Raw genomic sequence first — 15,312 nt, 5'->3', positions numbered from 1 at the left:
TTGCTATACATTTAAAAGTTTGATGTGTGTGTGCTTTTTTTTTGTTTTTTCTTTTTAGCATATTATAGATATATTTAACGGTCAGGATACAAAGTCAACACGGTGGGAGGCTCCAACATTCATTCCAAACCACCAAATACAATACAAGAAAAAAAAAGTGATTTTGGGCCAATGACTTGATCCCCACCCATTTCCCATAAGAGGAAGTTGCTGCTTGAAGTAGTTTTGATACAGTCTAATAATGGATAAACAGACTGTAATACTATGACTGAGAGTCGTAGTGAAGTGAGTTGTGTTGCATTTCGCTGGTCTGGACTAACTGTAGGAGACTTCTACTATCTCTTTCCTACGATCCTTGGTTAGGAGAAGCGGAAACATAGAAAGATAAATAGGAGATGCGTCGAATTGCCGGACAATGAACGCTAGGGGTTGTGGAGGTGCATGAAGGCCATGCACCACTTTAAGAAAGTGGAGTTTGGTCGGATCTTAAGGATTCGAGGTCTCTGACCCCAAAAATGCCTTCTGTGGTGGCAACAGGTATTCCTAGGTCGTGCGGCGGTGCATGGATCTCACCTGGGGGTTGAGCTGTGTGTGAAGCATGCGTCACTCTGTTCGACATTCTACTTCTGTCATCTGAAGGATCGGCAGCAGGGGAGTCCTGCGGTGGGGCACATGGCGATCGTGGGGGGCTGGAAAGCAGTAGATCAACGTTTATTCTTGTTATGAATGAAAAACACAATAAAAATCAAAAGAAGGATTGGAAAACACAGTAAGAACTGGAAAACAGTAGATGGGAGGAGGGAGGGAGGAGCCAAAGCTCCACCCCCTCTAGGTGGAGAAGATGGGAGGAGGGAGCGAGGAGTTACGCATGTGAACGTCACTACTTGTTGTAACATTATATTTACAAAAAGTTAAAATATTAATATTTTTTATTCATTATTAGTATAACCCACTTTGAGAATATTGGATGTTCTTAAAAAAATAATACATTGGATGTGTGAAGAAAAGGAATTTTTTCTAGAATAAAAATATTCTTTTTATCTAATATTAACTAAAACGAACAAATTGGCAATTTTCATGTCATAAATAGTAGGGGAAAAAATCAACAGCAACGATTCAACCAACAACTTTTAAACATGTTTAAAATCAGCCGAAGTCGGCTGGTAAAGGGGGAGAAAACTGGTGACGTTAGTCTTGGCGTGAATCCAGTTGGTTTGTTGGTGTCCCGTCGGTAGCGCGATGAGAGAAAGAATGGAGAGAACATTGCGATGAGGGAGAGAATGGTGCCGAACTGCCATGTCTATGTCGTTATGACATTGATGAGAGAGAGATGGGAGGTGACCCTTCTACATGAATGAGGAGAGAGAGAGAGAGATGTGCTGCCGCTGCATGAGAGTTAGAGAGGAATGAGAAAGTGAAGAGAGAAATGAGATCAGGCATAGAAGAGGGAGGTGCTAGGGGTATTCAATCCCTAATTCCAAACGATTAAACCAAACGGCGTCATTTTATGTTATATATATTGTTTTACTAAATGGTACATATATTAAGTGAAACGACATAGTTTTACTTAATATATATATATAATATTATATCGGCCGGTTCAGCGGTTTGAACCAGGTCCAAATCGGGACCGAACCAGTCGATGTCGGTTTCACCAAATTTCTACCACTGTTCGATTAGTTCTCCACCGGTTCCGCCTGATTCTCATTGATGACGACTAGTTCAATCGGTTATTGTACACCCTTAATAAATAATTTGAACTCGAATTTTTTATGACACAACACTGTTGGTAAAGCATTATTGTTGGAGAATATTTTGGACATTGGAGAATTATCTACAATTTGGGGCTTTGATGGTCAGCTTTACTTGGTTTGGATGTAGTCTATGTGTGTCACGTATTGGGTTGAGGGAAATACAATAATAAGCTGTGCTCACAAATTTTGGATTCTTGTTTGTATCAAACACAAGACAATCTGTTATGGGTTTTGGTGCTATGTGTCTTTTATAGATGGTGAAAGATGTGTTAAGATTTTTTGTTTTTTTGCACTTTTGTTTTTCTATTTTTGTATTCTTTGTAAATTGGTTTTAATTTTATATATATATATATATATATATATATATATATATATATATACACACACACACACACACACACAAACTAGTAAAGGGAAAACACGTGCATTGCACGTGTGCCCAGTTGCAAAAATATGAAAAGTATTTTTAAAAATAAGATTTTTTTTGTAAAAATATGTAATAATAAAAAATAGATTAATATATATATGATTATAAAATGTAGTAGTTTTGTCTATATTTTAAGATTTTCTCATTGATCATAAAAAAATATCATATATATTATGTGCAGAATATCCATGGCTATAACATAGGAATTTTCACAAATACAGTTACAGCTACACAATTTTCTATTGCAGATCCAAAAGCGACTATTGAAGTTGATATGTTATCACTATACCTTTCTCAATAAACTTAATATCTAAAAATAGTAAATAAATTATTATTTATTGATATTAGCAATTAATATATTCTAATTATAATATAAAAATTTTTAATTTCAAAATATGAGAAAAAATGTTTATCTTGATTGTGAAGTCTCTATTTTTTTGCAATTATAACACAAAACATTCTCATTTTTTTCATATTCAGTTGTTTTGTTGCAATTTTTACATAATATGTAATAAAATGGTTGATATAATAAAATTTAAGTATATGCAAAGTTTAAAATCTAAAACACAAACATGAGATTTATTAACACATTATTCTTCAAAAAGTAAGTACGACAAAATATTTTAAGCTTTGGGTTTTACTCTTTTTTTTAGATTCCAATCTTTTTCTCGATTGTGATGACATTTGAAATTCTCTATATTGTTGAGTATGCCTGTGATAGCTTGGTCAATTGTCTCAAGGTGTTGCAAGATAGAGGTCTTGGGTGAGCTTATAATCATCTTAGGCACAATCCTTTCTGGAGGAGTTGTTATCATTTTGCATTTTTCTATCGAGATTTTGTCATCCTGTTATAACTTTTACCATTGCGGATGGGAAATAATAGTGAAAATTACCACAGTGAGATTTCAAGAAATTTTAACAAGTAAACAAATAACGTACCACATACATCATAGGTATATAAAAGTAAATTCAAATAAATGTATAGACATGTATGCATGACATAAAGCTTTGAGTGTATGCATCATGGACTTCTTATAAAAGTAATATTTCTCATCTTATTTTTAAACCATATTTTTTTTCTTTTATTTTTCTTTTTGCAACTATAAATGTACAGATTTATGTCTATAGTTTTAGGATTTTTTTATTCTTTATAATACATATTATATACATGATCTATATAATGTTTATAATTATAATACAACGACTTACAAGAGCAAGTCATAACTTTGAGATGTATGTGGCCAACTTTTATAATCGTCGAGCATCCTAGCGTAGGTATCATAGTTGAATAGATTTTGTTTTTGATCTTTGCCGTGCCTATTCATACAAGAGTTTGACAGGTTGGCTGAATGAATAGCCACATACATTTTAGATGTAAAATGTATTTTGAAGTGTATGATATGGCTATATAGCCATTAATTCAGTCAACTTGTCAAATTTTAGTGTGAATAGGCACGACCAAGATCAGGAGCAAAACTCATTTAGCTACTTTGATACCTAAGTTGGGATGTTCAATGATTATAAAAGCCGGTCGTATTTATGTCAAAGTTTTGATTTGGTTCTTGTAAGTCGTTGTATCATAGTTATAAATATTATGCAAATCATGCGTATAATATGTATTGTAAACAATAAAAAAATCCTAAAATATAGACATAAATCTGTCCATTTATAGTTAAAATTTATGTGTTATGATTATCAAGTAGTCAATTCAATCCTGAGCTGGAAATTTTCAGACTCAATCGAATCTGAAGTAAATAGTTCATAAAGCTCGTCTGAAAGTTGATTACAACTCAACGCTATTGTCCCGTCAGCACAGCAAAAGCCGTTTGGCTCATGATAAAATCTTTTCGCTCCATAATATTGACATGAAATAATTGATGGCAAATGATCTATCTCCAAAAATATAGTTTTCAATAATTGTCTAAAACAAGTATTAGCTGTTGAAATACTGACAATACTGTTCGATACAGAGGTCCTTAGCCTTGGTAGAGCAGATTCATTTCTATCTATAGTATTGTCAGAACCGTGAGTGTTTGAAAAAGATCCGATTTCTCTTATAGAAACAATTCCATCATCCCTTGAAGTATAAGATAAATTATGATAGGATCTTATTTCTATTTGATTTCTCTTATTTTGATTTTCTTTTAACTCAGCATACCTTTCTTATTTTAATATAATTTATTATCAATTTGAAGTTGAAAATTTAAAATTCTTTGTAATAACATTTAATGTTCAATTTTTTTTTTTTAATCTTTAAACTACTTTTTTTTTTTTTTTTTTTTTTTTTTTTATAATTTTCAATTTAACCCATGTTCATATGTAAAAAAAAAACACCTATATATACACACATACACACACACACATAGAAATGCATGTATATATGTTCCTATTCAAAATAAAAATCTAATATACTATTAGAATAACTCGAGGATAACAAAACATGCTAAAACTTCTATGCGGCAAGTTAGACATGGAAACATTTATCAAGATTATATTTTTAAATTTAGCATACTTATTTTACATTTTGTAAATACCATAAATTCAAATTGAGAAGATGTAACTGTTGATGGCAGATGTAATTAGCCACTGAGCGTTTTCTTCGAAGGGTAGGGAATTCCATCTTGATTGATTTGGAAAATAAATTGGAAAAACTTAGACCCATCAATGATGGCTATCGAGGATGGTTTCTGACTGAGGTGGTAACTACCACCTGGTTTCTTTTTTAAAATTAAAAAAGAAAAAAAAATGAGACGAAATAGACGATGATTTTGAAGCCCTCTCAGTTTGAAACCCTAAGAGCTCTACCGCCCTCTCTTCTTGACTCCCCAAGGTCTGAGCCCAACCCCCTCACCACTGTGCCTAACGTCGCCGCTTGCGTCCACTTCCACTTCCATTTTTGACAAAAATCGTGGTGCAGATTCCCATTTCCGGCATGACCTGATTCCCTCGTGGCATTTTTAAATGTTGGAATTAACAAACTATTTATGTCAACACCTGAATTGATGATGACTTGAATGACAGTAATTGAAATGGTGATTAAGACGCTTAAAGCTATCTTTCTATGAGTATCATAAGAAGAACAGAGACAAATTGCTCATATATTATAATTCTAGTTTCATGTTTCAATTTCTTAGAAAACCCAAAAGCTCCAACTTAAGCTATGCTATAGTAGTATGAAATTAAGAAATAGGCTTGAAATTTTAGAACTCGCCCGAGTATACAAAAATTGTTAAAATTCAAATATTACTGGTTAAATTTTAAGATGAAAGTGATGATAATCTTGATGAATTTTATAATCAACTGAGTTATATTTTTTATTTTTATAATTTTAACCTACCTTAATTGGTGAGAAAAATCTCAAATTCAAAGATAGTAAAAAAAAATAGTGAGGCTTCAATTGAGGGGTTTCAAGCCTGAGGTTACACTTATTGAGAAAAACAAGAACCCTATTACCATTTGAGTTAATTATACATTACAACAAAATTGACTTTTGCAACGAAAATTATTTTTGTTGCTAATAATACATCATTTGTAACGATTAAAAGTATCTCGCTGAAAATAGTTGGATTTGCAACGAAGATTTTGCAATGACAAATTTTTGTTGGTATTAACCATAAACAATGGACTGAAGAATAGTAAAAAATATTTTCTAACGATATTTTCTACAATTCCAATGAAGATGACCATTGTAAATGAGAATACACATTCCCAACAACCATAATTTGGTTGCAAATATGGTTGCAAATTAGAATATGTAGATTATTGTGATAGTTCCAACGAAGATTGCCGTTGTAAATAAGAATATACAATCCGAACAAATCAAAACTCGTTGTGAATAACAAGTCTTTCTAACGGACATTAGATCTTTACAAATAAGCGTGTAATTGCAACGAAATATGAGTACTTATTGTTTCAATCAAATAAAAAAAAGTCACTTACAATGATTTAATTTTTTGTCGCAAATAATCATATACTAATGCATATATTTTTATAACGATGATATTTCGTTGTTAATAATCAGAATTTGTAACAAAATTTTGATGTGGCTAATAATGAATATTTGCAATGGCAAAATCTCATTGGTATTAATAACATTTTTGGGACTTTTCCAGTGAAGACAATAACTAAGATATTTGGCCCACATCTAAACATCACAACTTACATACATTATCGCATTCATTTCAAAATGTAACTGCTATAACCATCTCATTTGAACATGCCTCCACAACAATTTGAAGTAGATACATCATATTCATGACAAATTTAATTGCAAATTAACCCCTTATCACTAGTGCTTATCACATGATATGGCTATACATGAAAACAATTGACTGAAAAAGAAAATTGTAACATATTTAATTCTAATATGCTCTTTGTGATGCTCCCAACCTCTGCTTGAGATTTCACAAAGATTGAAGTATCGGAACATACAATACAAGGTTACATACTCCCATTCATGACATATAATATGCAATGCACTTAACATGCTTCTAGTAATATGCAATAATCATTACGAATTTTTTTTATTCAATCAGTAATTACACCATAATAGACTAACTCCCAAAATACCTTTCATAACATTAACACGTAGATAAGTTCATAATCCATATAACATAACCTTACCTCAAAATATACGTAGTACTGGAGTGTGAACTTTTTAATGGTTTCTTCACTATAAGTTAAGCTGCTCACACAGTTGGACTATCAGCGACAAAACGACATTAAAAAATTGGTGGATGATCTCCATGAGCTACTCCAAGTCCAAACCCACTCTATTTGACCTCATCCAGGTGGGGATGTTCTTCTCCGTACTGACCTAGCACAACTTCTACCATTTCACGTGGGACTAGTAATTGAGACTACCATGGTAAGATTTTTCAATCTCACCAAATTATGCAACTAAGCTACCATCAGTTTATAAAATATACACAATAATACGTATCAAGTCCTCTTGCACAATGAATCAAACATGTGGAAGACATGGTTACAAATCTATTCAAAACGTATACGTATCATATAAGTCCTTGGCCATGGTACAAAACTTCATTTTGGTTCCGCATTGGTCAATTTCCAAGACATCCCACATTTGTGAATCATCACCTAGCTAGCATGGGCTAAACAAGTGTTTCCTTAACATATTTCATGTGTTAATAATCTTATATAGAAGTGAGAGAAATTGGAGAATGGCAATAGGGAGCATGAATATTACCTACCTTGCTCGTTGGTTATGAAATCGACTTAGTGTTTTTCAAGTGTGACATTAGTATTGCACGACTGGATTACTGTTTAAAATGGTCAACTGAATGTAGGAACTTGGTTGTCAAAAGGGAAAGTTACCTTATGAGGCTTAATATCTTTCTTCACAGTTGTAAACTAGGATAGGTGTTTGCAATGAAATTACTCTATTGGTAATAAATACATTTGTAAAGATAGTTCGGACGTTGCTAATGAATAATACAATTTTCGTGGAATCAAACGAATGAAAACATTAATACAAAAATCTCAAAAAAGTATCGTTAATATTACATTATAAAATGGTCATTTATAATGGAATTGATGTCAATATTTATACATTTGCAAAAAAAGTTCAGACGTTGCTATTGAACATAGTATTTGTGTGGAAGTAGGATGGATGAAAACATGAATATAAAATCCAAAAATAAAGTATCATACTAATAGATTATAAAATGGTGATTACAAGGGAATCGATGTTGTTATTAATATTATCCATATTGCAACAATAGATATTCATGATCAGTCAAAAATTGCAATTAGTAATGTTGTTGCAAACTTGTAGTTATATGTGAATCTATTTGCAACAAATTGGAAGTTTTTGGTCATGCTTGCTATAGAATTTGCAACAGATTAATTTCGTAGTATATATAAAAGGGTTATTTTATTTTTTGTTGTGATTACTAATATATACTGTGCAAATACTGTATAGGATTAGTCTAAACTGAATAAATTTCATCGCACTAGTTTGGATGTAAATGAAGATATTTTGAACAAAAATTAACAACTTGTTGTAAATTAAAGACTTGTATAAATAGGAATAGAGTTGGTTTATTTTTCGTGGCAAAAGTGATACTTTGTTGTAGTGTTAGGAAGATTATTTTACTTATGATGACGATGGATATAATTACCATGTTGTCTAGAATGTTAAAAAACTCTCTGAAATCAAAGAAAATGAATTTGAGAGACAATATTTCAAGTTGAAAAATGATAACCTTACAATTGTTTTATAACTCTACATAAAATGGAGAGTAATTTTGTACTATTAAAATTTATTTTAATGGAGTGGTATGATTTTATTGGTTGTTTGAAAATAAGTTATTAAATAGTTGTAAAAGAATTGTTGGTGGATCATTACTCTTCGAAGTTAAATGAAAATCAAAAGATTTTTTCATGAAGGTGTCGTAGGAGTGACAGAGAAAGTGAATAAGGATACACACACCCTTCCAAAGTTTAATGGTTGCTACTTGCTAAATGAATTCACTAGATTTATTAAAACCCGGTTTGGATACCCAGACTATCTCATTTGGGTCGTATGAAAAGTCTCATCTAGGTATCCAAACGGCCAGTGTGATGTTTTTATTTTATCTCTGCATTTTCAGCCTTCAATTGCGTTTTGAAATTAATAACTGATATAAACAGTAAAAAAGTTAAGTAAACAGTGTAAAAACTGACACAGACAATCCAATGAACATTACAAAATTGACATAAATAATAAAAAACTGACATAAACAGTAAAATGAACAGTACAAAACTGATATAAACAGTGCAAAAACTGATATAAACAATGCGATGAAAGTACAAAACTGACATAAACAATAAAAAGTTAAATAAAAGTGCACTTTTCTTTTTTTCCCATTCTATTTCGAGATTATTCTTTCTCCCTGTTCACGCCTTTTCCCACCTCTGCTGAAACCCACAATTTTAATTTTTGGTGTGAATATAGAGTAAATTTGGTTAAAAAATATATATTTTGAGATATAATTTTATTTATGGTATATTTTTAATTAATTATAAATATAATTTTTGATTAATATATTTATAACTATTACTCAATAATTATAAAATAATTTTCAATCATTGATAGAACCTACACCTTTATCAAATCAAATCTCAAAAAGTAAAAACTATATACTAATCTTAAATAATTATCATATTATTGACTTTTTTTTCCCCCAATAAATTATCATTCGATTTTCTTACATTAAAATTACAAAAAAAGTTGAAGATGATAGGTTTTCTATATATCATTCATGGTTACTAATTCCATAGAGAGGAAATAGAAAAAAAAAAGACTTTTCACCTTATTATATCAGCTATTGAATTTTAATAAGCAAAAAATGATCTTAAAACTAAAGGAAATGCTTTGGGTCCCGAATTCGGGACCCAAAGTGTGGCCCGAATGTTTTTTTTTTTTTTTTACTGAATGATTAAAAATATTTTTTTTAATGATATTGTAATTTTTTTATTTTTTTAAAAAATATTTATAATGATTAAAAAAATACATAAAAAAATAAAAAAAAAACAAAAAAAATAAAATACTTATTCGGGACACAAAATGGGTCCCGAATTCGGGACCATAGCAGTGCCCTAAAACTAACGTCGACGTAAGTCCACCTAGAAAACGTGAAACTAGTAACTTAAGGTCAAAATTGTGTGCGCACGTACGGGCCATTAATTAACGTGTTCTATGTATATTCCTTTTTTTGAAGTCTTTTTGGCCTAGCTGGTCTAGTCGTCGTCCCGTGCCTGCCTTGTATTTTTCTTCTCTCTCCGTCAAATTTTCAGCTTTTTTATTTTTTTGTAAGAGAAAACTTCGTACCTGGGAAAAGAAGCCGTGCCTGAACTGTAGATGATGCATGAACCGGCCGTAAAAACTGAGTACCTGGGAAAAGAAACCGTGTGATCTGTTTGCAAAAGTAAACATGAACATTGCAGTTGGATATGCCAAATTATCAATACATGCAGCCAGCGAGGGCATGATCGATGCACTTGTTCTTTTCCTCCCCACACAAAAAGTACTTTTTCTATCCCGACAAAGAATGGTGGCGGTCCCTCCTCTTCTTCACAAATCAATTAACAGCATCTCACAAATTTTCCTGGTCTACATGTACCTTTTTTGTTGGTCAAGCCTACCTCTAAAATAAACCAAATTTCATCCCCTAATCTCTCTCTCTCTCTCTCTCTCTCTCTCTCTCTAGATCAGGATCAAGAATCAAGATCGATCCAGGCCTTCCATGTCCTATTAGCCTGTGATCGAAGAAAAAAAAATGTACTTGATTCGTTTATCCACACATACATGAAGTAGTACCACCTTTTTCCTTCCATGGGTTTCATTTTCTGGGTATGGCATGCATGAAAAGTCATCAAGGTGAGACTAGCTAGCTAGCTAGAGAGAAATCCTTGATTCAGCTTAATTAGTGCCTAATCATTCTCCGGTTGATATTGTAATCTGAGAGTTGATGGGTATATGTATGATCATTAATTTGGTAAGTAGGCCTCCAAATTGGACTCACCAACTTCCCCCCACTAATACCTTCATTTGAAACTCAGAACATAGAACAATATTTCATAGCTAGTCTAATTCTACACGTGCGAACTGGCCTTTGCACTTGGTACTAATTAATAATTTAATTAGTTGATAATATCTAGCTAGATAATTTTCACATCTCTAAGTAATGTATCTGAAAAATCCTTGAATTAAATTAAATTTTGTGTATTTTCCTTCTTCTAAGTAGGTATTTGGCTATATATTATTTATAATCTACAAAACTCTATAGTCATATATATAAGATGATTTTACGTTAACTGATCACATGAGATCATCAAAACCTTTTGTTAGAAATTATAGAGCTCATAATATTATATATATATATAAATGTGTCTAGAAGAGAATTGCATGTAACCTAGCTAATGTTTCAAATAGTACTATTAAACGGCCACTAGAAGACAACACTACAAGAAAAATGAGCAATTGACAGATTATTTGTCATGATAATAATGATTAGTTGCAATGAAAATAGATTTATTTTAATAAAAAATAATCATTTTTGCAAGAAACAATTGAAAAAAATAAACAATTTTCTTGTAGTACTGCAAGCTATAAAAAACAATAGTACTAGTTAAAACCTTATTTTCTTTTTGGTTAATTATCTACTTGAAAATAAAATATTGTATATAATTATCATGTTAAGCTATCATATTCCATCTTAAAAGAATTAATCTAGGGAAAAAGCTGCCTTAAGTAAAATTAGAAAACTATAATGACAATACATGGAGCGGGCGTTACAATATTTATTGTTATCAGGGAGAGTTCTCTCTATATATATAACGTTGGAACCATCACCAATAATATTCCCTATTAATGCCTTATAATCTGTCGCCAAGGAATAACAAAGCTAAAATGCATGCAAAAAATTTGTATACCAACTTTGAATTCCACTAACATTTTTATTTTTATTTTTTTATGGGGATGAATATCAGTCCTAGTACTACTTCTGAATTAAATTAATAACCATAACGATATTTCTGGAAAGGTAATTTCCATATACACTATATATATATATAGTAGTTTTAGCTAGAGATCAACTCTTTAGACTAGAGAGAGAGAGAGAGAGCTCAAATGACAAAAACAACAACGAAAATCCTTTTGTAAGGATTACCACTTGTAGCAAGCAATGAAGCAGACAAATTAATTTCCCTTTAGATCAAGATATGACAAAACCCTCATCATCATGATCATGAACACTCGGAGGATCCCAACTTAATTTGTGTTGCTAAGAGAAGAAAACTCATCTACTTCGATCGTCGACAGTACTCGAGGTAATCAACTTATTAACATACGCCACTCATCAGCAAACTGTCTCGAAATACAGATACAGATATAAATAGCTAGAGGCCCATCGCCCAGCAAATGCTCCGTAACAAACCGTTCCCTCTGTGCCTGAGATCGATCGGCAATTTTTTTGAGAATGTTTTGTTACTGAGCACAAGCTTAGATAAGCATTTAAAGTTGCTTGCTTTTACGTCTAAAACGGCATGCATGCACCCTACATTAAACAAAGCAGAAAGATCAGGAAGAAGATAACTTCTAAAAGGAGGGATGACCAAAGGCCGCGGGTGAGGGAGCAAGTTGATCATCATCCTCAGAACCGGTGATGCATTCCTTCTCATCTTGATCAAAACCATCGAGCAAAGGGTGGGGACAATGCCCCTTTCCAAAGGATCTAATGTGATCTTTAAGCGATCTCTTGTGTTTGAAGTCTGAACCACAAGTGCAGTACCACAGCTTTCCGCAGTTCTTTTCATGTGTCCTCCAATCCCCTTTCACTGCAAATGTTTTCCCACATTTTCTGCACATAAATGGCTTTGCTCCATGCTTCCTTTTGTAGTGAGTTTGGAGTGTTCTGAAGTCTTTCAGTGGCTTTGCTCTTGGATGATTGATGTTGTTCTTGCAACCTTGTGCACAACAGTAGCATGGTAGCCTCAGCATGGCAGCTGGTTGTGTTCCTTTAAGTGAATCTGGCCCTTTTCTAAATTCGGATCCGTGCCCCCACATGTGCATCTATATACACACAAAATTAAACCAAGATCTAAATAATTCAGTACACTTCATTTCCTGCACATTGGATTAAATTTTTCTAAGAGAAAATAATAAGTTTGATCAACTTTGGATTAGAAATGTTGTTAATTTGCTTCTCAAAATAGATGTATCTATACGTACATAGCAGGAGGCATTCCCTCTGTCGGCAGTACTTAAAAGCTTTGGCATATATATATATATATATCATTATTGATGAACTTTTGATCAGGACTTAAACATGAAAGTATATATGATAGGTAAAGTACTGGAGGTTGCAAAAACCTTAATGATTATTTTGGCTGTATAGTGGATTGACCAGCAGACAGCTTTTTGCCTGCACCTTTTAATAAAAAGGTTGAGAATGATCAATTAATTAAGAATTATCCAAATTTCTAGCTGGAATTTAATTAATAGGGATAGCTGCTGGATTAATTAATCACCAACATGCCTGAAGTAAAGTAGTTTTTACTCAAACCCTAGCTAATTAAGTGAGTAGTCATGAAATGCTAGAGATTAATTTGATTGCTAAAAAACTAAAACAATTTAGCTTCATGTGAAGCTCACATTTTCCTTGACCATGTCCATGTTTCCTCATCAAAACCCAAGCAGATTCTCTTCGTATGAGGGAAGAAGGAGCTAGCTAGGAGGCCGTTGAAGGCTTTTGAAACGTCGTCACTTAAGATTAATGGAAAGGATGATATATATATATATTAATGGAAAGAAAGGATAATCTGATTTAGTGAAAATAGGGTTTTCCCTGGAATAATTTATAAGCTAGTAGCTAGCATCATAAAACTCGCTTTCAATCATGGGAAGTCATGCTGATTTACATGATCTCAAAGAATATTATATGCATGTTAATGATCTTGGCCGGAGGTGTTTTGGTTTTGTTTTAGAAATATAGCAGTACGTACCCTGTGTTTTTCACTGCCTACGTACGTATCCCGGCCGGTTCCCATGAAAAGAAAAGAAATATCAAACTTTCCTTATAAAAGGATCAGTTTTCCAATAATTTTCTCCCTTTTATTAATGGCCGCAAAGTCGAAAGTACACGGCCTCATCTTATATATATATATATATATATATATATATATATATATATATATATATATATATATAAGGCATCATGAAAGCGGTGGAAAATATTTATCAAGCTTATAATTATAATTTCTACCGTTATGTAAAAAGCAAATGGTAAGCAATATATGGAGTAGTGAGGTCATCATGTACATATATACAAATGTGCAATAATCGTCGAGCAATAATTAAGCTAATGACCGACATCTCGATCTATAACTTTGAACCAAGAACACTTTATGTTTTGGCTTTTTCTCTTTACCCCCTCGCAAGGAAATGAACCAAAACGCGTATGGTTGTGTCGCGCGGTCTTGATCATCATGATTGATCATTCATAAAAACTATATTTACAAACTTTTGTCCCATCCACCCCCGGCCCCCAGTTTTTCCTTTTCCTAAAGATATAGTTTTTAGTTTAATATAGATCATTCTCCCAAGCATTAATTTAATTTAACTAGCAATATTATGGCTAAATTCCGAAAAGAAAATGAATAAACATTAAACAAGGAATTCGAGAAAGAACTGATCAAGAGATTGATGATGTGAAGATCAAACTGACCTGCATGTTGTTGTACCTATTGAATGTCTTGTTGCATATGGAGCAAGCAAACTGCATCGGCCCGACAAGGATCTGTGCTGGAGTTGGAATCCAAAACCTACTCTCGGCGTTAAAAGAGCAAGCGACGTTGAAGCTTTTCTTCACGGGTTCTTCTTCCTTGACATGAAAAATTTTCTTCTGATCATCGGCATCAGAATCCCCCGAGTTAGGCAAACCAATGTGCAAGGCGACAGTAACTTTCTTGACCTTCTCCTCTTTGATCCCAAAACCCTCTTTTTGCAATCCGATATCTTCCTCTTTCAACGGCTTCGTCTCGGTAAACCCGCTCAGAAGAGGCAAACATTGAAGGGTGATCTCCTGATCAACGAACTGACCTTTTGGAGCTGTCACGGAGGAAGAACATGAAGTAGAAGAAAAAGAAGAAGTTGAAGAACAGGAGGATGATGATGATAGTGATGAAGAAGAGGGAGATGGCTTGAGCCACTCAATGAAAGTTGGGGGTCGGAAACGCAAAGAACTGTTGTCATCTACACCATGGCGGCTTATTAAACTCATGATCTTCAGAGAGAGCTCCCCTTGAAGTCTCTCCTCAGATGGGTTATATCCAGACTTTATGTGGGAAAGCTAACACTTATATGGTTTTGAAAGGTCGGTTTGGTTTGTCTTTTTGAAACTTTTACTCATCACCCTCTTTCTTTCTTTCTTTTCTCCCCTTTCTCCTTTGTTTGGTCGGGGAGAGAAAGAGAGTGACAGAATAATGGTGGGGTTATAGAAAATGACTTGCGGAGATGAGTCTCCAAATGAAGAGAATCCTAGAACAGTATCGTGAACAATACTATATATATCTGCAATCTAAACTCATGTAATATATATATATATATGTATATATATAGACACACAC

The 15,312-nt window shown here is 32.9% G+C and overlaps 1 protein-coding gene across 1 annotated transcript; it reads right to left on the bottom strand.

The window, feature by feature from the left end:
* Window positions 1–11,816: 11,816 nt before the first annotated feature.
* Window positions 11,817–15,029, bottom strand: LOC108985858 (zinc finger protein WIP3-like). Its single transcript, XM_018958308.2, has 2 exons — window positions 14,412–15,029; window positions 11,817–12,757 (listed from the first exon to the last, which is right to left on the bottom strand). Exons 1-2 carry the CDS (start codon window positions 14,964–14,966, stop codon window positions 12,284–12,286), a joined length of 1,029 nt encoding a protein of 342 aa, XP_018813853.1. The 5' UTR covers window positions 14,967–15,029; the 3' UTR covers window positions 11,817–12,283.
* Between the last annotated feature and the right edge of the window lie 283 nt (window positions 15,030–15,312).

The sequence above is a fragment of the Juglans regia genome, chromosome 14 (assembly GCF_001411555.2).
Source record: "Juglans regia cultivar Chandler chromosome 14, Walnut 2.0, whole genome shotgun sequence".
NCBI lineage: Eukaryota > Viridiplantae > Streptophyta > Magnoliopsida > Fagales > Juglandaceae > Juglans > Juglans regia.
This window is presented reverse-complemented; position numbering and strand designations above follow the sequence as displayed.